Source organism: Struthio camelus, chromosome 15 (assembly GCF_040807025.1).
Source record: "Struthio camelus isolate bStrCam1 chromosome 15, bStrCam1.hap1, whole genome shotgun sequence".
In the NCBI taxonomy this organism is placed as follows: Eukaryota; Metazoa; Chordata; class Aves; order Struthioniformes; family Struthionidae; genus Struthio; species Struthio camelus.
In genome coordinates, this window is record NC_090956.1 from 16,860,042 (window position 1) to 16,884,729 (window position 24,688).

Here is a 24,688-nt window from a genome sequence, read left to right on the forward strand (position 1 = left end):
TGGGTTTGCCAAATTCAACTTCAGAAACCCAGGACGCTTGCAGGTGCTAGCGCAGATACTTGTTTGCAAAAGGTCAGTGAAGCAAGCTTGGATCAAACTCATTTTGGAACCTGCTGCTCCATTGGAAATGCTGTACCAAAACCAGTAGTTATCAAACTGAACCGGGCCAGGTCTCACAAGGACCATGGCTCCATTTAAATGAGCACATGAGCACACACACACACATTTATTGACTTTTTACTGTGGAAAATATCTGAGAGCCAGTTTTGGACGATGACGAAACAGCCTTAATAATGGCAAATATCCCCATTAAGCAGAATTCATGCTGTATTGTGCTGATTAAGCAACAGCCATTACTATCCACAGCCCTTACGGCAGTCGGGGTCACATGCCACAGAAGTGACCATCTCTAAGCACGTTTTGGCTCACTACAGCTTTCTGGGCTCCAGGGGATGCAGCTAACAGCAGCAGCAGCAAGGACAAGCAGGTAGGGGAAAGGCGCTCTTGCTGCAGCCAGACAGCGGTGGGAAAAGCACTATGCATTTCCATACAGGAGTATACTTGATAAAATTAGCAGTATGGGAGAATTTCTGTAGCATCCCATCTTGATGTTGCTTCTTGCCACAATGAGCATAAAATAATACTATTTCCCTATGAGATACACGGCCTCACATTGACTTTTCGAGGACAGGGAGACAGTTTTTCCATATTCACTATTTTCATGGCTGAAATGCCTTAAAGATAAGGTCCAACTTTTCCTTTGCTTTGCATAACTATTAGAGCTAAACAACCCCCCACAAAGTTCTCAGGAGCAAAATGTTACTGCAAAATATTAGATTTTTCTTTTTTTTTTTTTTAAACTATGAATATAAAATTTTCTTTCAGTTCTAGAATTTTCACTGAAAAAAGATCTGCATGGAAAGTTTTAAAAATTCCTTAAAATAATCTGCTAATACTTTTCAACAAGTTGCTGCTGTAGGCCTTAGGAAATCATTGACTCCACTTCTGATAAACATACTGTACTCTACGTTAATTCCATTTACACGTTAAGCAACGTTGGCTGTCTCAGATGGCCCTTACTTCAAGTCTCCTGAACAGCAACACCAACCTCACAGCCAGATCTCGGGTGCCTATTCCTTCTGATGCAAATACAGGAATATTCATCTGGTACACATTAAATCACCTTTTTCAAAGTCCACTTTTGCACGTGCACCAGCTGCCTGCAGGAATGAGCTGGGGACAGCTCTAGCTGCACCTCATGTGCCTTCGCCAGGGCAGGGAATAGGTGCTGCCTGCTGATTGACTCGTGGGGTACAGCTGCCCCCCCGAAAAAAGATTTGGCTTCTCTGGTCTTTAATGAAAAGTAGTGTGTTTAGACGTTATTTTTGCTTAGCAGGGTTTCAAAGCTACAATTTTCCTCATTAAAATTGCTACAATTTATTTTCTTAACCAAAACTATCGTTGACATCTTTTCCTCTTACCAAATAACCCATATTTTTGGTCCTAGGAAAAGGACATCAAAAATACTGCAGAATATTTTGTATAAAACCCAAATTTTCAATACTATCAATAAATGTGTAGGAAAGAGTCTTTGAATGGGTAAGGAGTTAAGCGTTAACAAAAACAACATTTTCATGCAAATAATTTTATGTAATTTCAATAAATTCTGTCTTCATGCATCCAATATTTCTAGAAAACAAATCCAGAAGAATGCCCTGAAAGAAGCTGCCGAAACTTTTTTGACAGACTCTTAAAAAAAATAAATAAATAAATCTGACTTTCAAGGTCACCTTATTCACAGTCAGGTAAGCTGAATCTCCTTCTGGAACAAAGCTGACACCCAGGGGAGAGACAATTAAGAAGGTTTCCCCTCATAAACAGATCCCCTTGGGATATATTTCCACTTCAAATATAAGTGAGAAATAAATCCATGACCCTCCACTGTCTCCTGTTTTCATCACACAAAGCACTACAGGATGAGGAAATAAAGGTATTTTTGGACAGTATGAGAAAGTGGTTAAAGCAAAGTGGCGCACACAAGATATAAACGGCCGAGGCACTACGTTCTTACTGGAAATTACAACCCAATTTTGATTTCTGCATTGCTCAAGAAAATGTCATTTCCCAAAGCGAAATAAAATATATCTTTTCTCCTCACGCAATTTCAATATAGATTGATTCAAAGTTTGTTTCGACAGGGTGCCCGGAGAGGAAACAGCCCAGGGCATCTCAGTCTGACGGGCGCAGACCTGAATCTGCACAGCGAGTGTTTTTGTTTCTGGTGCCCCGGACACCGACGGGAAACATCAGCCTGGGAAAGGCTGGCAAGTGCCACATTCCTCGCCTGTACTAGTACGTCTCTTGAGAAAGAAACCATCAGAAACTAACCCAAGGATGATGATGATCTCATCTTGCATGCGTATTTCACCAGAAATTCTATTTTCTGCACATTCTCCTCCACAGAATTATAGAACTATCTATCCAGGTGTGACCATATTTTTACTTTTCAGAATGTAAATTAAACGTAAATTAAACCACTGCCCATAATATAGGAAGCGGTGGTGCAAGCCCACCAAAACCAGCTTCCCTCTCGCTCCTCTGTCAGGTGTTTGCATGATGATACGACACACGATGCCCGATCTTCAACCAACTTGCACCACAGACGGCTTTCTAGCAAGGGCTGCAAGAAGTACTTCATGTGTGATCCGTAACACAATTAAGATCACGTTACACGTTGCATCTCCTCCGCTTTTCTTACCTTCATGCTACTACTTGTGGAACAATTGTTAGAAAAAGAAGAACAAAACAAAACAAAAACTATCACCACCCCACTGTGGAAAAAGTAGTGGTACAAATGAAGTTTTAATATTGCTCAGACGACTTCTGCCACCCACCTCAAAAGGGATAGAGAAAAACCAGGTACCAATGGAACAGTAACAAGACAATTGAAGGGACAGTTTCTGTTTCAGGGCAGATTAAAAAGAGATGTTAGAGTGGGACTACGACAGAGGCTGTGTAGAGAAGAGCGATAAGGAGCAGCTACTCGTTATTAGAGGACGCCAGATGAACTCATAACCATCAGAAGGGTTTTCTGCCCGCCCCAACAGCATAATCAAACTGCAGAGCTCGAGATACTGAAGACAGGCAGGTTCAAAAAGTGATTAGATAAATTCTCAGGGGAAAAAAGTTTCTGAAGGGTTATTAAAGACAAAAATAGCTATAATGACTTAATAAATTAGTCTCCAAGTCACAGGCTGGCGGAACTTTGGAATGTATTAAACTTTAATACATTAATGTATTAAATATAAGATTATTGTGCATTTGCTTGTTCTGTAATACCCACTACTGGCCATTATTAGTCTAAGATACCGTACTGGATAGTCTGACCAAGCATAACTACTGTGCTCTTAACAACCCTTCTAGTTTATTTAGGCAGGAAGTTAGAGTAGTTTTCTTAGGATATAAATTATAAATTATGTGTGTTACTCATCAGTGTTTTCCAGCTGCTTCAATTACTCTCATATAGCTTAAGTTTTATTTTTTGTTTTTTTTTTAAATGTTAATACTCCAAGCTTGCCTTTGAAAGCTTATTTCTTTCTACCTTCTTCTTAATAGTATTCTGCATTGAACGGGTATTTAGCTACTTCCTCGGAAGCAAATCTAGCTCTCAGCATATAGACTGCCTTCAGAGTTCCTCCGGAACTGCAATAACAGCCAACAGAAGAGAGGATCAATATTTTCAAAAGAAACCGATAAGTAAACAAACTGTCTACCCTTAAAAATAATAAAAAGATTAATAGAGTCTAATGTTTCAGCCATCTGGTCTATCTCAACCTAAATACATTCCGGTTGCCAGACTCTCCAAAGATGGTGATTGTAAATTAAAGAACTGTAATTTTTGCATATAATTCATGATTTCTAAAATTCATTTATATGCAAAAATATATGCATCTATTCAAGTAGGTACAACATAAATCCTTACTCTAGGTCAGACAGCTCAAGGCATTCCACAATATACTAACATTTTAGCAACAAGCAATCCCTTTCAAATGGACTGTTCCCATGATTCAAGTTAAGGGTATCTTAAAATATTCTGTGAAATGAGGACATTTGTTTATGAAATCACTTCTTCCAGAAACCAGATGCCAACTGTGAGCAAAGCACACAGTACCATTCCACAAACTGTATTATTTAAATGGTACGTTCCTAATTTCAATCTCTCGTGCCATCAAATTGGTGCTTTCCCAATAGAAGTAACTGTCCTGTAAAATAATAAAAAAAACAGTCCATGTATGTAATAGTTCTAAGTAGAAAATGAATTTTTAAAAAAACTTCCTTTCCTCCAATAAGTAACTGAAAAAAATGCAGAAATATAAGTTTAAGTAGTTTAAACAAAAAGGAAAAAGTAAGATGCTTTATATTCAAGACAGCTTCTCTTCAACCATTATTACAGATACCCTCTGCCAGGTAAGAGTAGAACTGCTGAAATACTGCTGAACCACATTCACCACGAAACACTTTTAATGCTAATAAGAGAGACTAGGTGATTTGGAAAAGGCAGCAGTGGCAGATTTATAACATAATACTTGTCTCTGCAAAGCAAGAACAGAGAGAAAATTGAATGTCAGTGTCCCTCACTTAATATAGTAGAATTTGAATTTAAGGCAAAATATTTTTTTTCCAGAAAAACAGCTTCTACTGAGTAACAATAACGATGCTTGAATTTATGCTCTGAAGTACTACAACCTCTGAATCCTCAATGGAGGAAATATTTTTGTAAATATGGATTGTGAACTGCAATTTCCTACAAATTGTCACTAGATGGCATCTTGTCATCACACTTTAAATCTCAAAGTTCATCTTTACTGTCATTCCTTTGTGAAATAAAATACTAACAGATAATGTTCTAAAGAGATTTCAGTTTACTGTAATCCCTAAAACATTGTTTGTACCACTATGCAATGCATACCATCCTACCAACCAGAAGTCACCTCAAAAACTGTATAAAATGAGTACTCATAAATTGGCTATCAATACAAATTGCAATGCATGCATAAAAGTGATATAGCAAAGCTATTAAGGTAACCTAAGAGCAGTACTTTTGTTTTGCTTACAGGGTGGGGTTTTTTTTCCCCCTAATCTATAGTTCTGGCACATAGGAATTCTTAAAAGGTTTTAATTCTAGCTTGTGATTTTTTTAAAAAAAATTGTAGGTTTGGGTTCTTTTCAAGTACTATCAATATAAATGGAATGCAATAGCAAAACCAGAAATCATGCACATAAAAAAAAGGTCTAGATTTGTTAACTGAACTATGAGTATTTTTAATCTTCATGAGGATCTGATTTGTTTGCCTGTAAGAGAATTATAAAATCTCAAGATGAACTGTATGCAATTGTGGTAACACAGATAAATAAAATTGGCATGATTAGTAGCTACACAGGATTTAGTAACTTTTTACGCCAATATTTATGCAAATACTGCATAAATATGAAAAACTGGCCAAAACTATAATGTTTCTTTTGGTTTCACTCAAAGTTATAGAAGTACTGAAGATGTACAGAGCTCTCCACAAAACGTCAGGTTTATACTGTACGCTGTTTCCTGCGGTCCCTTGCGTTCCTTCTACGGGAGCACCCACTCCCCAGTCAACTTCGCACTGCCAGCGGTGAACAACGTCCACTTTTATACAAACACAATACAGTCCTGCTTTTTCTTAATTTGTTTGCTCATCCTTAGATTGCGAGCACCTTGAACAATTCCCTTGAAAGTTTTTCAAATTCCAGCATGCTGAAACCATCACAAATTGAATAACAATAACAGCCGCAAAGGCACTTGGTTTTCTCCTTCACTTTTCCTTTTCAAGGAGCTTTTGTTTCAGTTGTTCTAGCCCAAAGTGGGGCTTCCTTAATCTTCAAGTCATGACTAGCAGAAGAGCTGTGGGACCAAACTTGATGGAGACTTCCCACATCAGCTGGGCTTATCTCTGATGAGGAGCAACGGAAAGAGGAACTTCCTTAAAAGCTCGCCCTATTCCTTCTTAAATACGCTGTTCACAGCATGGGTTTTCCCCCTCTGTATTGAGTTATTGTCCAGCCCTAGCCTTTCTCTCCGCACAAAACCCACAAATGTTTAAAAAGATGCAATGATCTTCTACTGAACTTTACCTGACGTTTCAGCAGCTCTGTTGATTCATATGCTTGTTAACATTTGAATTTCCAGCTGGTCAGTAGCTCATTACTTACTTTTACTTCATTTAGACTGACTTTTAATTCCATGACTAAAGCACAGAAGCAGAACAACTTTTGACAGTGAAAGGAAGGCAGGCCGCTAAGTTCATTATAAATCTCAGCTACATGAAGAATGGTACATAGTTTAGTATATCTACCACCAGCCAAGAAGATCCCCAACTTTATTTTAATAGAATGAAAAATTAAAAACTCAACTTTTGTCAACTTATCAAAGATTTCTGCTTTTCTAAGAATAAAAAAGTAGTTATAACTTTGTGAGCATCCACACTACTACAGCTGTAGACAAAGGCGAACCAGCAATAACAAATACCATGATTCAGCAAGATATGCACCTAAATAATAATAATGCACATGTTGTAACCTGATGTAAGAGGAAAAGGATATAGATATTTTACAGAAATTTGAATCCTGAGAATGTAAGAACAATCGTTTGTCCTCATTCAATTTATCATTAAATAATACTCGTAATTCATTTGAGGTATTTCTGTACATATAATAAGCTATAATAGTAACATTATCTCATTATTTAAATAACGTTGGAATATTTTCAAGGAGATTAACCTCTCTCACTGGTACCAAAAGATCAGATGATTGGCAAGGAAGAGTCTACTAATGAGATTTACCGGTATAAGAAAAGCGTATCAATTTTCAAAGCACAGGTGCTCACAAAGAGAGAGTCTAGGTCCTACCCTACCTCTTCAGGAAACTGTGTTTATACACTAAATAGAATACAAAGCCTCTAACACATCTGGAGAGCAGAAGTTCAAGTCCAATCTTCATGCATGCCTTACGTTATCTAAAACGCTGCTGATGAATACATTCAGGAATTCCTCAAAAACATCTGCCTATGCAAAAGAATGGGGCAAAAGAGTCAGCCACGAGGCAGAAAGGTTTTGGTTCCTTCATACTCCCTCCCAGTACCTCCAGTCAACAAAGACATCTCAAAGTTCTTCCTTCCCTCTCCTCTGTCTCCAGAGGTCAGCAGGAACTAGCGTGTGCGATCTCTACTCTCTAGGTCGCTAATGCTGTAAGCAAACCACGACTGAAGGCACAAAAATTAAGTTCCACTAACTGTTTCTAACTATTTGCATCCTCTCAGGATGAATAAAGCAATAGATTTCACCAGCCTGGTTATTCAAAAGCAGTCAGATCGTGTGATGCAAAACTTGACAAAGTCTTCCCACATTAGACATCTCAGGTAAAATTTGGACTGCGGTCTGAATACAAGTCACAGAGTGAAACCAATAAAACATTCTCCAATCCATGCGGTAGAGCTGCAAAAACTTTTCCTCTATGTTGCCATAGTTCTATAGATTGGGGTGAGAATTTAAGGAGAATTTATCAAGATTTTCTGCAGATCCTTTCTGATTCTCGCAAGTTAGATCAGCTCTACACCATCACCTGAGATGTAGGCACAATGTGCACAAGACCCTTCCCTCTGCCCCAGCGTATTTCCCAAATGCTCTCTGATGATGCTTGGGGAGTTTTTTCTTTCAATTTTATCCGTGCTCCTGATAGTGATGAATCTTAATGTACTGTTAAACTTCTTTTTTTTTTTTTTTAAAAGAACGCTTGTGCTAAGATACAAGCAGCGAAAACCCAGCGGAAACCCAAAATTTAAAGACAACCTCTTTTTTGCAAGTGATTAGCTAATAGGTATCTCCACAGAAGCAGTAGTAAAGATAAGGTAACTTAAGGTAGCTAGCACATTTCTATTCAGACCACATGCAGCAATACTTGCAGCAATTTATTTCTTAGCAAAAATCATTATTGTTCCTACTGAATTACCCTGAAGAGTTCTATTCTACACCCAGTACCTTTTCTCAACTTCTCCTGATTAAAAATAGTATATGATATTTATTATCAAATATGAATATATGGCACAAATTTGCAAAATGGAGATGGGGAAAAAAGCAAGGCCATTTTAGAAAAATAAACAAAAGACAAAAAAAACTTTTAATAAGCAGGAATCCAAAGCCTGGGAGAAGAGTATGAAACTCAAGATAAGAGCACAGCCTATCTGGCTCTTCAAGGGAAATTGCCATAGCAGATCCAAAAAAAGCCCTCCAGTAACTCATGGCAGTTAGTGGAGAGAAGAGAGGTCTATATGCATAGAGAAAGCACCTAAGAAGCAGGACAAAAATGGCAAAATCCCAGCCCAGTATGCCCCTCTACATTCAGGCAGTTAGCAGTCTGAGGGCTTCCTCAAGCTTCCCAACAGTCAAAAAGTGTTGTTGTTGTTGTTGTTGTTTTTTTTGGGGGGGGGGGGGGGTGACAACTGGCCTACCTGCTTAAGAGAAAAATGGAATCACATTTACTGCCCAAAATACTTCAAAACACTCGTGAGAAACCTTACTAAAAGCCATGAGTACTTATGTGGAGCTGCTAAGAGAAGTTGGGACAACAGGGACAGTGAGAGTGTAAAGAAGGGAGAGAACTAGTGGAAACCCATGCAGGATGCGATAAGCAGGAACCTTCAGAACAAGGTGTTTTCAGAAGAACTCCAACTGCCGTTTTAATTTCTCTGAGGTCCTCCTTGCCTTTTCGCTGCACTACAGACAGCGACAGGCAAGGCAAGACACTTCCGACAGGGATGGATTGAGGCACTGCTGAGACAGCCCCTGGCATAGCGAGTGCTGCTGTTGGCCCAGACGCGATGAAGAAGGTGGCTCTGAGCAAAGCAACGTAGACAAAGAACTGCTACCGTGGTATGGAGAATGGAGACTTTTACAAGACATAGCAGAAGAACACTTTTTTTTGCCTAAAAGAATGAAGGTAGAAGAGGACTCTCAACGCCATCTACAAGTAAAAGACAGGTCTTCTTTAAAGTGGAAGTGAATCTGAAATCATTTGAATAGTGTCCCACTGCTAGTGACAGTAAGGGGAAAACCAACAAGTTTTGAGATGAATCTTCATTTTAAGAAAGGGAGTTTGTGACACGTCTTGATATAAAAGCAGATGCTGAAGGTCAGTAACCGTAATCTTTACCAGAAATATATCCTATATTCTTAATATAACTTAGTCTTTGCTGACATACCTCTCTTTTTTCAAAATCTGAGAAAGTAATCAACCGTTTCAGTAATTAACAGCTCACAAGAGCCAAGACCTAATAGACAGGTAGCCAGCTAATAAATGTAGTGTTTATATTTGCTCAATTCTTTCCAGCATCCTTTCTCCATGAAAAACAGTCCATTAGTAACTGAATCCCTCAGATTCATCAGTGCATCTTCTTTACTCCCCTAAAATATATATATAAAATTGAACTTTTTTCCCCTAAAAAGGAAGGGTCACTGTCTAACTATCGCAGAGACTAACTGAATGCCACAATGCTACATATGGCACTATTTCATTTTTCAATACTTTTTATGAAGTAACTTGCTGAGTTGAACAAATGCATTTTGAGGAACAGGGCTACAGCGTAAGCAATTCCTACAGCACACTGTTTTTCACTTGCAAAAGCTTACACAAACATTAATCCTTTGTTTAGCAAGTAATTCTGTTCCATACGCTTTTAAAAAAAAAAAAACAAAAAACACCGAGTCAATATTTATCCACGACTATTAATGACACACTAAAGACTGCACTGTGCTCTCACACAATTTTCATTGAATCACTAAGAATAACGCAGTTACAGCTTCCAAACCTCCAGCCCTGAATGGCTGGGGGTTATAAGTAACTATCAGGTGTGAGAGATCATTATCAATTGTTTATAATATAACAGAAAATAAGAAGGAAAAACTAGGATAAGAATCATTTTCATGAAGAAAGCTATTTATAGACACCACTACTCACTGCAATTGCCAAGCCATTTTTGGAATCACTGCTCCCCGCTATTTCCTAATCCATGCCACTATATTGACAGAAAATTTGTACTGCTTTCATTAAAATAATATTAAGTTAGTATATTACGTGCATTTTTCTTGAACCCATATTGATTGGCACGGTATTTGTAAGTCCGGCATCCACATTTCCCTTGATTTGCCTGCAATTACTCTCAGGCCAGGAGGTCCATAACTACCAAGCCATCCAATTTACCTTTCTAAGTATTGGCACATCGTTAGGGGCCTCTCCTCCTCTCTCAGTCATCTGGATATTATTGATCCTATTTACACGGGAGAGAAGACATTTCTGAGACATACAAGCACCACTAAGGTCAATAATTCTGAAGAATACTCAAATATCCAGAGTTCGCTTTACGATTTTATTTTAGCTAACTACTTATTTTGCTTCCTAAAAGAGCACGCTCTCGTTTCAAAGGTAGTACTGGTCACTTCAGTTAAGCTTCCATGACTCATTGCTAGATGCTAGTCAAACAGATACAATATTGATCTAAGCAGAAGAGATGCTCAGCTCCTCCTATATGCTTCTAGTGACAGACAAGCACGAAGCTGCTTTCTCAAAGCTATTTCTTCAGACCTTCAGAATTTAAGGACAAACATCAGAAATAAGTACCTGGCCACTTCAGGCTTTTGGTTCCTTTAAAAAGGAAAAAGAAAAAGAAAAAAAAAAAAACACCCATATGCCAAACTTCACTTCAATTTTATTTTCTCAGCTCTACAGTCATAACTGTCTGATGAGATTAAGGAACAAAGGAAAGATTTTTTAACAGGCACAATCACTCAGGCTAATGAAAACATCTCAAATTATTTAAGAAATGTATGGCTGCCTAAGAGATCACATCAAGAAACACGTAATTTGATAGGCCTGCTTCACCACTGCATTATTCTAATTTTATACCACTGTAACTCCAGTCATTTCAATAAAGTCTCAATAATATAACCTAGTAGTGAATTTAGTCTATGAGTTTCAGCTGCACTATGCTTTAAGACAGAATCTGTCATTAAGAGCAGGAAAAGCAGCCCATAGTCATAAAAAAATCTGGAAAAAAAAAAGCCTTTCAGACTCTGGAACTGAGGTGTTATTCAGTCATTCGTTCTCACATCCACCTGAATCCCCATCTGTCAACTCTCCTTTCACCACCAGATTGTTCTATAAGCAACGATCTGGCAAGACACCGGAAAAAAGGAAAAAAGAAAAGAAAAGAAAAGCAACAACTATGTATTCTTCCTTATCCATCACAACAAACAGCTTCAATAGGCAACAACAGAGATGGTATAATTTCAAGAGAAACAAGCTCAGCTCTTACACTCGTTATTTTTCATGCCGTGAGTGTTTGGCATCAGAAATGTCACGGAACACACGAATCCCTTCTCTCATCCCCTCACAACCCTCTTCAGTGGGCCAAACTATGCTGCTAAAATTGTCTTTCTTTATTGCCTCTTCCCCACCTCTCCAGATAAGCACATCCGTAAGTTAGGGATCCATAAGTTACTGAAGACTCGAGCAAGATGGTTGAAATCCTGTTTTTAAGGGTGTACTTTGAAGTTTGAGAAGAACATTGTCTGATATACAACATCCACCCAAGGATTCAGTCAAAAAGCACAAACTTTGAACTCCCACGGCAGCTTAGAAGTTTGGCCAAGCAATTCTGTAGAGCATTAGAGCATTTGGGGGAGGGGTTCATTTTGAAATGAAAGACATATTTCTAAATACTTGTTTTACACTTGCAGCTAGACCACTTTCAGTGCTAGAAAATGAATTCAGCTAGAAAAAACACATCACAGTAACCCAATTATTCAAAAAATTCCATTTCTGATAATACGAACCTAATCTCAAGGCTAAGTTATTATGCACAAAAACAAGTTTCTAAAAATAAACCAAAACCACTCATTACATTATTTTAGAAGTAAATTTTTGCCAGCCTCTGACAGAAAGAAAGGCTGCAACTTTTCAGCGGCTAGAAAAGGAAGCATCAGTGCCAGAAAGAATTACTGAAAGAAGAAATTCTTCCAAAACTTAGCATAGGGGGAAAAACGGATTCCATGAAATCATTATCAGGGAAATGAAAGTTGTTTTATTTTTATTTTGTTCTTGTATGATATTTTTACATTTATGTTAATGTGACTAAGCATCAGCTCTGAAAGGCAGCGGTTTTAAACTGAAAGATAGTTTTCATTTGGAAGAGGTCTAACCAACCCCCTTCTTTCAAGGAACTTTAAATGTTTAATGTTTAAGCTTCAATTTTAAGGTTACCTAAATCATGCCTGCAAGCAGGGAAAAAGTGCTCAAGAGGTCTGCCAAAAACTTGAAATACTGTGCACTTCCTCGTTCTGACATAAATCAGCATTCCTACAACCTCAAGTTTGAGTGTACGCAATTAGAAAAAAATGGAAAAGCAGAAGAATATAAAACATGCACAGAGTGAGATAATTTCAGATCGATATCCTCCAACCTGAGGCACTTGTAAAGGCCCTGTGGCATGATGTTAGTGTTTCACAGAGACAGAGAAGATGAAAGGGAAGTTGAATCTCTGCTTCGCCAAAGAGTAAGGACACAGTCAGATTGGGTGCTCCGGCAAGACTGAAAAGATCCAGAAAGCCAGTACTGAAGGCATGAAGTCTCATACTATTCCAGCCTTCCAGGATGATCTTTCTGTAGTAGCATATGTTCCTACTAAAGAAGTCCTATGAATGTTTAAAGGATATATTTTTCCCCAATCACCTCTCTTGTTCATCAGAAAGTGGGTATAAGTACACTAAAAACATTTATATGTCAAGTTTCCTAATGAAACCATGTCAAAGTTACTTTTTAATGGTACTGAAGACAAAAAGGGCAAAATCCCTAATAAAGTAGGTAACGGCTGTGAAACCTTCCTATTTGGAGAGTATTATTGTTACTATAAATGTACTGGCTACTAATTAAAGCTTTTAAACCGGATCATTCCCGATCATTCCCTTTATGGTTGGTAACCAATCTCCCCCTTGAGTAGAATGCACCAGGCTGTTATTAAAGATGTTTGAAATTTCCTAAAGTAACTATTGAAACAGGTTATAAAGACATTATTAGATTAGAGTTTTGCCTGTATTATGCAAATTTGAACAGCTTGCTACTGCTGTATCATTGTGAATTCACGACCAGTTGTAATATACCTGAAGCATTACGTGAAACGTGATTCTCGCTACATATCATGTTTGGAGAAGCAAAAAGCACTGAAGAGTGGGCTATAAGACATTCCTTACAGACCAGAGGAGCAGGACTGCAGGGAATGATGAGCACTTCGAGCTCATAGTGGCTTCAAAGACAATCAGCACCTTGGAAAACTAGCCCTGAGGGCACCTTAGCATAAACGTATCTTATGTACACCCATTTCCTGCAAAGCAACAATATTATGCAAAACAGAATAAAAGGATGAGTGTCCTAAAAGGGCAGACTTGACAATTTCTATAATTTAAACCAATATACAGTAGTTCCTCTTGGTCCAATCCTGTGCAATTTTCAAACAGTGGCATTACGACTGCAAACACTTTGGACCTGCATGACATTCACCAAACTTGTCCAAGCTTTTAAACTTCCTGTGTCAACTCTCAGATGGGGACATCACTACAATATGGTATCAGGTGGCCGGAGGACTGCAACTGTACCCTGCCCTACACTTTCCTCTGACGCTATCTTCCCTTGCACAGCAGTGCAAGACAACCTGAACCCACATCAGTAAGTTACAGACACAGAAGATGGACTCACCGGGCTTTTAAGGAACTTACATTGTAATGATTCAAATCAGTTTTCTTCAGTTCAGTAAACAAGTTAGATGTTTGCTGTACTACCTATTCAAGTATTAAAGAGCATTTAAGCAAACTCAAACATAGTCACTTCAACAGCAGCAAGGTGTCACAGGTAAAAATTGGTTCCAGTGATTGATGGCTGAAGTGCTTTAGAAGAGGATCTAAACTCAGTTACAAAATCTAATATATTCAGCAAAATGCTACTACTTACTGGACCTTGAGGACTGTTCCTGGAACTGGAAGTCAGAGCAGTCATAACATCAGATTTACGATCCTGAAAAGAGAGGAGGAGAAAAATTCAGATTAAACAGAACAGTTTGCACTTTACATAACAGGAATAAAGATCAACATGAAGCACCACTACAAGCAGGCTCAGAGGAGCCATTAGTAAAAACTGCCAATTACCAAGATTTCCACCTCCATTCATTCTAAACGCACATTAAACTCTCATTACTGAAGTATATACCCTTTTGCTTTTAATATAATGATCTCCAGGGAAGTTAGCAGACCTATCCCTCTTTTAAAAAGGTGCAAGTGGAAAGGACAGGACGACAGCTATGGCTTTTCAGAAGCTGAGTCAAGAAATAGAAAAAAGTCCCATACGCTTCTGAACCAGGTCTCCATAGATTTGCCGTAAGAGTCTGGATGACAATTTCGGAACTACCCCAAACTCTCTCAGCGTTTTTCATAAGATATGAAAAACAACGTGTTATGCCATTAGAAAGATCCTAGTTTATTTATCTGCTTGACAATAGCTTATGTAATGCTGTTGCAAAACACTGTCGCCCAGGTGGAGCCAGCAGGCAGGGTCACAGCTCTGCCGGTGTGTTAAGCAGGCAGGGTCATGGCTACACCGGCTCCTTCTCCTTGCAGATTGGTCTATATTTGGGTCCTTACTAAAGGGATGCCCAATCTCCACTTTTCTAGCCTTCTCCTGGAGCTTCAGCTGCCTTCTCCAAGCGCGGGCACTGGGCAGAGCTGGGCACAAGCCCTTTTTCAGAAAGCTTTGTGCACACAGCAGGAGAAACCGGGAGGCAACAACTGAACAGAATGTACCTGCTGGAGGAAAGGGCAGAATTTGCCAGATACGGCTCTGAATTTGCAAGCGGAGTGGGCTACACTTTTGAAGAGCCTTCCTTCTCTCTCCCCCTGACCCGCCATAGGCTTTTTTTTTTTTTTTTTTTTTTTTTTTAAGAGATAGCATGTCCATAATCTGGAGTAGCTCCAGAAATACTGTAGTAACCAGTGTTGTAACTTCAGAAAATTGTTTCTGGGTTGCTTTGGAGCCCAAAGTTACAAGGATGTGATGTGGTCTGAGTGTTTATACTTCCGCTCCTGTCAAGAAAGGGAAATTTAGAAGATGCAGTCCCTACCCCGGCCCTACATCACACTGCAGTAACGCAGGCAGGCTCTTCCCAGCCAGCACAGCAGCACAGGGCACAACGTCACAGGCACAGCCTCAGGACATGCCCTGATTTTGGGCCAGGTCTGGAGACACTGAACGAGGTAGCACAAAATAAACTCGTGTTTCCTCGTGAAGGAAATTCGCGTTGTTCAAGCCTCTCAGATGCTTAGGAAGACATGCAAAACGGGCCAAAGGAAAAAACAAAGTTTTTCTTCTTTAGAATGAACGTTTACATCCGAAGCTACAAAATTCTTTCCTGCCACAGGCTTCCTATATGATCTTAACTAAACCTATTAAGACTTCTCTTTTTTTGGCCATAGTTCGATGCCTAGAAGAAAAAGGACGACTACTGTAATACTCACTACAGCCCTTGCTAAGCCAACATAAGACACAACAGCTTAGACATATGTGGTGCTTAGACAGAAGCACCACAGTATTTCACTGCAGGACTCAAGTCAGTAACTAAAACATATCTCTTTTTTACAGGAATATGTTAGAAAACCATTAGCACGTTGAATTTTTGTCCGTTCCCTAATGAATACTGCAAGTACATTCATATTTGTGTTTCGAAAAGGTCTCGCCAGGCCAGCCTGCGGCTGTCTTGCCTGCCCCGGCGCTACACTGGGATTTGCATGCTGAAGCGAAGCTACGCAGCTGCTCCTAACACAGGGAATTGAAGCCTGATGAGCCAAAATTGATGCCTGTCTGGCAGGGACAGCGCAGAGTAACCGCAGTGAACTCCTTCAAATTATTATTATTTTTCAAGTATGCCTCCAGATACTAAGCTTCTGGCTCTTTTATTTATAGATGTGATGTGCTAGATGGAGCCTGTTTCAGGGAACAGAGAGCAAATCCCTGGTAATTCACTGCCTGACCTTTCATCACTTCACTCCTCTACGCCCTAGTTTATCCGCTAATATATGGAGGACTATACCACTTTCTCACCTAAAAGCAGCTTAATGTCTACAAACTGTCTCAAAAGACACCTGCTACAGAAGCGCAGCAGCTGCAAACATACTCCACTTTGCCACTGACACGTGAGAAGAATTTATGGGCTACAAAAATTAGCGTTTCCAGTGGAAATTGAAGATGCTCTCATTGTTTTAACTTCTCCTCCCTGTATTACAAGCCAAGTCACAAAAGGAAACTTCCATGTAGCGGATGTGCTGTACGGTCTACCCAGTGGGCAACTTCCCAAAAAGCACAAACGGCTACAGGACCTGCTAAAGCTCCCCATTCAACTGAGCCACTTTATACACTGACTTCTTTACACAAAATGCTCAGCAATAGACTTTACAGGACATATAGAGATGCCACATCACCATCAAAACGGGCCAAGAGACAAATTCCTGCAGCCACCTGCCTTTGTTTCCCACAAAGGAAAATGCAGTCGTTTTTGTCCGCCACGGGAAGCTGCGAGCTTTCTAAGATGGTGCTGTGACACAAAAGGACCAACCAAATCACCTGCTCTGCGCAGAATTAAATAGCATGTTTCCTCAGTGCCATACCAGGAGCATTTTCTATCTTTCAGTTTTCTTCGTGTTTACTCTTTTCATTCTCCTGCTTTTATCTTTTCCTTCACATTACCTACCTTATCTTATCGTCATCACCGCCCACGTTTCAGCCACCTTACGCCCATCTCGCTACTCGCGCTTCGTTACGCGCCTCGTACAAACCAAACGCACACAGACACCATATAGCACAGGCTCAACTATTTATATTCCACACGCGTTACCTTCCGCCCTCTCTGCTAAGGAGCGTTCTCCTGCGTTTCAGCCCGCTCCCGCGCGCGGCTGGCCCTACTGCAGCGGCTCACAGGGCTTCCGAAGGGCACCGTGAGAATTCCCGGCTCCAAGGCCGGGGAGCGCTCCCGGAGAGGCAGGCTGGCAGCCACACGCGGCACATTGTACTCTGTGCAATTCTTTGCTTTTCCAGAAGGCAACACCTCGAGTCCCACGTAAATAAGTCGTTTTTAACACATATTTTGGAGCGTTTAACCTCCGTTTGTTTTCCACAGCGCATTTCCAAGCATTGCGCAGAACCGCGAAACATTAACAAATTAAATAGCTTTGGACCAACGTTGCATGGGGGGGACATACTTGGGAAGCTTGTGATAACGCTTCACATTAACAACGCCCTTGCCGCTTGTGATAACCCAGGGTGCACCGAGCCAGAAAATAAAAACAACATTATCAAAGCTCCTCCAGCGAAGGTTATTTTTAAGCAGGAGACAGAATTCCAGCAGCCCTGTTCCCTCACAGACCAAGCAAAACTACACCCCACTAACCTGGCGTTAAACAGGGCAGGGGGAGTCCCTTCGCCAGCCGAGCTCGGAGCCCGGAGCCCAGCCGGGACCACGTCCTGCTACCTGCCCAGCACCAACCTCCTCCTCCTCCTGCTCCGCAAGGAAGGCTGAGGTAACTGCTCATTCCCTACAGCTGCTGTAAGAGCCCTCAGGTGCCGCTTCCCGAGAGACAAGAGAGACCAGCTCTCCCCACAGGCCCAGGAGGATCCTCATGACTTTCACACACAAGCCATTTTCCTGTGCACTTACATCTGTATTTGGAACAAATAAGAAATCTTTGCGTGGAGCTGCAGTGCCGTTGGCTCTCAGGTAACGCGTCACGACAACACCTCGTACACGTTCGCGTTATGCCCACTATTACGCCCCCGGCAAACTGTTTAACTAGGTTTATTTTCTGTATGTGTGTGTGTTGGAGTCTGCAGGAAATGGAATTAATAGCTCTTTCTCCCTCCTGTAAAACTGTACTTCATGTTCCTATGGGTGCCTCCTCCAGGCAATCTCCTTTAGGTCTCTGTTGGCCCTGAACGTCTGTATTTGGAGATGATTTCTGCCTAGCACTCAAAGGTGGAACTGCAGCAACCACTGACAGGCTGCTGCGGCGTCTCCAGCTGGGCTGGCCGTGCATCACCAGGAGCCTCTTCTCATCTCCTCTCCTATCCCTCTGCCCTTACAGCAACCACAAAAGCATTAAAACACTCCCCAACTTTTATGCAGAACGCACCCTTCCCCCAGCCCTCCCACTGAAAGTTAAACGTGAGCTCACAGACATCGCTACCCATTCCTCTGCCTTTAACGTGAAAAATAAGTTTTGTTACTCTCCCTAATGTTAAAAGTCTTAGCTTTTCCCTGGGGCTAAAGGAAAAAAAAAAAAGGAAAAGAAAAATCAATGCAAGAAAGATCCATAATTTTTTCCTTGGAACACTACTACTTCCAGCAATTTATTTGACTGACTATGCCTCCTATTACCATGTAAATTGTTTCAGGCTGCAGAAGAAAAAAAAAGTATTAATCTCTCCTCAGTAAGTCATAAAATAAAGAAATCAATTTCAAGGTCAATTTAGTCTAAACAACACCTGCTGCCCTTTTCGTAACATGCAGACTCCTCTGAAACACTAAGTTGCTGTCTATAAAGGCAGCAGTATGTGATGTTTCGCACAAATCCAGGCAACACACAGCACAGCCCAGCCTATTTGCAGCGTACCGTCTGAGGCTCAAAAAGGATGCGGACCGGGTCACCTGCAGTCATGCGCTTTCAGCATAAGCATGAAGCCTTATACCAGAAACGCGCAGGAAAGGGGCTGCACGCGCGACGCGCTGGCTCTGCGGGAGGCTCTCAGCCCCCCAGGTTTTGCTGCTGTCTTGGGGCTCTGAGCTCCACGCAGCAAGCGTTCAGACCCAAAAGGCCTGGGCCTCAAAACAAGGGCTTCCTGGGCAAAAACAATCACTATAGGTGATAAGAAATATCTTCTCCTGCTAGTGGAAAGCTTAATTAGGCAGAGAAAGGAAAATCAGCTTTCTTCTGAAACCAAGAATTCAGGAAAGGAAAACCACCAGAGCATTTCTCTTCTCTTTTCATGAAGAGGAAGCATTTAAGTGAAGATCTATTTTTCGTTCAAAAATAGTTTTATTTTTCTCCCATCTAAGTACATAGTATAGGTTTTGGCAGTAGCAGAAGACTGCATTTGATGACACTATAGCTGCTGCATCTTCACACGCTGCTTCCTGCTGAGATGGCCTAGCGCCCTCGTACCTGTTCTCCACCAGGATAGAAAAGCTAGCAACCCGAGAGCCGGGGTGGGTCAGTGCAGGCATCGCTCCTCCCCACCCTGGCACTGCTTTCGCTGTAGGTTGAGACAACCGCTCTTCCTTTTCCACGTACAATTCACAGCGCTGCTGGAGGCTCTCTAAACACAAAGCCCCTGACAGAACTCAATTTGGAACTGCCAGGAGTCAATAGAGAGAGTTACAGCGACGAGACTGGAGCTGAAGATCCCACGTCTGGGGCATCCATTAGGTTGGAAGCAGAGAAACATGCCGAGCCTGCCACACCTGGAAAGATGAAGGGGATTTTTTGATGTAGCCTTTTTAGTTCTTCCCCTGGATCTCCCACCATCTAGACAATCAGTCCTCCAGCAGCAAAATTTCCCGGACAAAGGGAACATTCAGAAGTTCAGGAAAAGGGATTCCACGTTCGTGTGAGACTTCTCTAGCGGAAATAAAACACCACATTGAAAGCTTCTGAAAAGGCTGGAAAGGTAAGGAAGGTAAGGATGTGCAAGGCTGAGCAGCAGCAAATTGAAATTGGCATATAAGAGGAGATGGTTTCACAGCAAGACTCATTTAAGCCATAAATGGACATCTGGCTTCCCTAACAGAGCCACACATAATATGGTTCTTCTCTAGAATAAGCAGTCTCCTATAGGGTTTTTGCCAGACATATGGAAGATTACGCTCCTAACCGAAGAGCTACAGGAACCATTTAGCAATTGCTCGTTAAGTTACAGGTGTTGTCCTACACCTTTGCACATTGTCTTTCACAGATGAATTTGATTATTGAAGGGTTTTTCATTTCCTATTGTACATAGCAATATTAAAAAAAAAACCAAACACCTAAGTTATTTAGCACAGGGACTAAAACTCTGCAATGCTATACCCATTTCATAGTTGGGCAACTAAAGCTGAATAAGATGTTTTCATAGGACAACAAAGACATTTTCTAAACGCTATTTGGGACTCTTGCCTGAAGCTCAATTTTCAAAATCACCAATGTGAACAGTGTCTCAAATTCAGCACAAAAAAAAAGTAGTGAGAGATAAAGGAGAGCTCAGAGATTGCTCCTCCATCTTGAGGATACTGGTACAGGTTGTTTGTCCAGGTGACACAGGAAGCCTCCAAATTACTTCTGAAGCAGAAATAATTGTGTTGATAAATGAAATGCCTAGTCCATCAGCCTCCCAAACATTGTGGTTCAAGATACTATTAATATGTCACAATTTTACAAAGATGGGGCATTGTGTTAAAAATAGATAAAATAAAGATGCTAGGTTAACCCCACGCCCACTGCTTTGAATTTACTGACGTCACAGAAATCAAAATGCATTAAGTACCATCACTTCACTTTATGTTTTATTCAGCAATAGACATACAGATCATAGCACAAAGATATCTGAATTTCTGCATCTTAGTTTAGTTGCAATATCCAGAGAGCTTGAAGCTGTGACATCAAATAGGGCATCTTGTAGTACTTGCTACTCCAAAATTTTAAGCAATCCATAATTAGAAATTATGGATCTACCTTTTCAATATATACAGTCTGTATATCTACTCTGTTTTATATTTAAGACATCTGGGAGGACAATTTCCACCTAAAATAATCACAATCCCATTTAATCAACTCTAAAATTTGCATGCAATTACAGAGTTTAATGATTCCCTTCTGATATTGCACCTGTGAAAATCATCTTTAAAGAAAACAAGAAGGAATGATATCCTTTTCCAGAAGATGGCTTTGAGTGAATCAAATCAAAAACTACCTAGAAATAAATTTAAAAATATAAATTCAAAGACAAATCTGTCTGTCATTGGATAATGTAAGAAAAATTTGCATAGTTCAAATTCATGGTCCCAGATCCTATTTAGTGCAAGCCCTCTATCAAACCTTACCATCAATAAGCCATCAGAAATAATGGTTTTGTATCAGGAGCTACTAATACACTTAGATTCAATGAGTCAGAAAAACAAACATGACATTTATTAAATGTAATAAACATTTTAATGTTTTATTATGTAACATCATACAAATATCCATTTTGCAGTTTTTATGTCTGTAAGAGCATGAGATTCTACGGGAGAAGAACAAACAGAACTCTGGAAGGTCTGTGCCAGAGCCCGAAAGACTACAAACTTTGGTAAAGTGACATAATGAAAAGACGCTTTTGTTGAAGTTAAAGGAACCAGATTTAACAATAGCATCAAAGATACACAGTGGGAAGATGTAAGCTAAGAAGCAAAAGAGGAACTTTTTTTTTTTTTTTTTTAAACAGAACATTATCTTTTCAATTGGCTAAGTAGACACTTCAACATGCAAATACATGGGAAATGTTTCATGAAGAAACCTAGAAATATTCCTAAGTACATGTGCTAAACTGAGTTGATAAATATTTCCTAATCCTGAAACCATAAGTGAAGCAGGAATGTTACTGCATGATATGCTCTGAAATCAAATTGAGAAGGCAAGATAAAACAACTCAAGAATTAAATAAAAACTTTCTAGATATAATTAAAGAAGAGTGCTTAAGACTAGGATGTCTGGCATAGACTATTTGTCTCCAGAACAGAATTACTTTAGATTTACTGAGGCAGAAGCTTTCAGGAACCTACAAGTCTCCTAGGGACATTTATCCTCGAGTGTTAAAAGACAACTAGGAAAAGAATTGGTAGAGTAATGATAATCATCACAGAGGTCTCTCAGTTAGAAGAGTTCATCCTTGCACTGTAATAGCCAGTGAACATCACCACATATCTCGGAAAATCCGTACCGCCTTTGGGTGGAGGCAGTAGTGATTGACAGACCTCAAAGTACGGAGTTTCAGCCGAGTTCAGACAAGAAGTTTCTATTTTTGAAGCTCAGAGAAACACTACTGCACTGTAATTCTACTCAAAACAGTCTCATATAACGTTTCCAGTAATTCTTGGTTTACACTACCTGAAACAAGATGGCACTTCATCATTCTAACACGTTTTTCAAGCATGGAAAGATTGATTGTACTACATCATCTCTGATCAATGATTGTTTTCAGATGCACTGGAAAAGCCAGAAAACATTGTTTGTAGAAGATACTTATAATGCAGTTCTGTAGCATCAGTTAGAATGGAGCTACGCACAAATCTAGTCTAACCTCATTGGCATGAAGATCTGTTAATAACATGCCATTAGTTATTTCACTAATAATAATACATTTTAACTCTCATTACTTCCCAAAGTTCCAGCATGCTTAGATGAGTTGTTGTATGCAAGTTCCTGGGATTGAGACCTCAGAAAACAACCAAATCTAAGTGTCAATATCCCGTTACTAGGGACAGTGATATGAAGCTTGGATACTTAGGCTTTTAAACTTAAACTGCTCTTTCTAAGGATTACTGTAACATGAACTAGCATCTGCGTAGACTCTTTGGCATTAAAAGAATAGAACATACTTTCCCACCGTCTTTAACTTGCTAAGCATACACAGAATTGCTAAAATGAGTATGTCGGGCCAACATTATAAAAATACTAAAATCTCCTTTGTACAGAATACTGTTATTCCTGTAAAATGAAACCTTGACTCAAATTGTGTTTCACTCTTGTGGAAAATTAGCCGTTTATATGGCTAGAAGATGGCTGCATATCCTCCTTTGCTTTAAATGGCTTTTGGAGACATGGCTGACTCCTCCCCAGGCCCCAGCTGAATCCAGCGCAGCAGCATCTAGCTTTCAGAAGCGTTTTCATGTGTCTTTCCTGATAACAGCAAGTTATTCAACATATATGACTTTTAAATGAAGACGACTGACAAAGATGCATTTACTAAAAGCTAGTATGTTACACCTCATGCCACGATACAAATTTTGATGTGTAACCTCCTCTTTCCTGTTAGAGCAGTATGCTGTACACTGCCCATGACTTAGAGCAACTAAATATATTTTAATGATAAGTTTGCTTTATTCAGAATTAATTTTGATGCATGTACCAACTGCCATTTGCTGTTTCCTTTGTAGTTAAAATAACTGCTGTCAGTGTGCTGGCAATGCACAGCTGCCTCACACGCCACCTTCTACTCCGAACGGTTGCTGCTTTAGCACAGCCTTCTTTTAAAACTGCAAGCAAACCACAGCTATATATTTCAACTTTTTTTTAAATACTATTATCCACCTTATTTTTCAGGAAGGTGGATGAGGCCTGAAACAACAGGAGATTTCTTCTTTTTATTAAAGAAACACAGCTAAACATAAACAAAGGGAAGAATCAATTCAAAATCCCAGCATAACTCTCCAATAAATAGAAGTAAGTTGAGAATTCAGCTGCATGCAGCCATTACAAGCTTAGGCAATTCTCTGGCAAGACAGCACTTAAGAGCCCCGTGTTATTTCTGTCAGTATAATATGAGGAATGCTCTATCACTCAGAACTGAATTACAAAAAAATAAGGTTCAATCTAAGAATAAATAGCATGAGTCCTGAAGGCAATTGAAAACTTGTAGACTTGAGAAAAATAAATCTGCACAGCTTGGCAAGAAATAATATTTTGCACAGCAAGTTTATGAAGGTATATAAAGCTACAAAATTAGGCAGATAGTATTCAGACGCTACAGCACATGTCGGCTTAAGAGAAGCAGCAGTAAAAATACGGTATCAACAGAAAAGGAAGCCAATAGGAAAGAGAAGCCTGCAGCACATATGGCAACGTGCAGAGAACTGGACACCCGTGGACTAGGATTAAGGCCAGATTCTGGCACCACTGCCCACAACTAACTCCCCCTCTGCCGTTGGGTAGGCCTGTTCCCGTGGTCCATTATGTAAGAATTAAAACTCAGAAAAATATGTAACTCCATAAGAAACTCAGTGAGAAAGTCTGTAGATGCCACTGTGCTGCACCTAGGCCAACAAATGCAAACATGGTCCTCTTCCTAATTAGGAGAGACTTCTCCTCAAAGATGGCAGCACAAAAGCAACATCCTAGCTAGTCCCAGGGAAATTAGCTGGATTGAAACCCACGAAGTATAGAAATAGGCTGATTTTTGTTATTATTTCAAGATCATAATTATATGCCAAGTTTAAAGCAGTAATATATTTTGGCTACTAGGCTTAGGTTAGAAATTAAGGTATCTCTGGACAAAGTTCTTCCAAAGGGCTGAATCATGGTGCTGTGAACAAGAAACATATTTCATGTTTCAATTTCACTTCTGAGTAGCAAAATGGTCATTGCAGTTTTTTGATTAGTGGAACAACCACATTCAAGACGAAAATGAAACTTCTAGATAGACTAGAAGGATGAGTACACAAAAATAAATATTACACTAAAGGTAGAGGGAAAGTTTTAAAGTTTACTATAAAACAAGCAAGGTGAAATTC

The 24,688-nt window shown here is 39.9% G+C and overlaps 1 protein-coding gene across 13 annotated transcripts in view; it reads right to left on the reverse strand.

Annotated features, from left to right (window-relative positions):
• RBFOX1 (RNA binding fox-1 homolog 1) overlaps positions 1-24,688 on the reverse strand; it is a 1,498,714-nt gene that overhangs the window by 1,238,519 nt on the left and 235,507 nt on the right. For all 13 annotated transcript variants that reach the window (XM_068908988.1, XM_068909002.1, XM_068908998.1 and 10 more), the window contains exon 2: positions 14,083-14,145. In XM_068908988.1, coding sequence (XP_068765089.1) covers positions 14,083-14,145 — 63 coding nt within the window. The remainder of the gene's footprint in view (positions 1-14,082; positions 14,146-24,688) is intronic.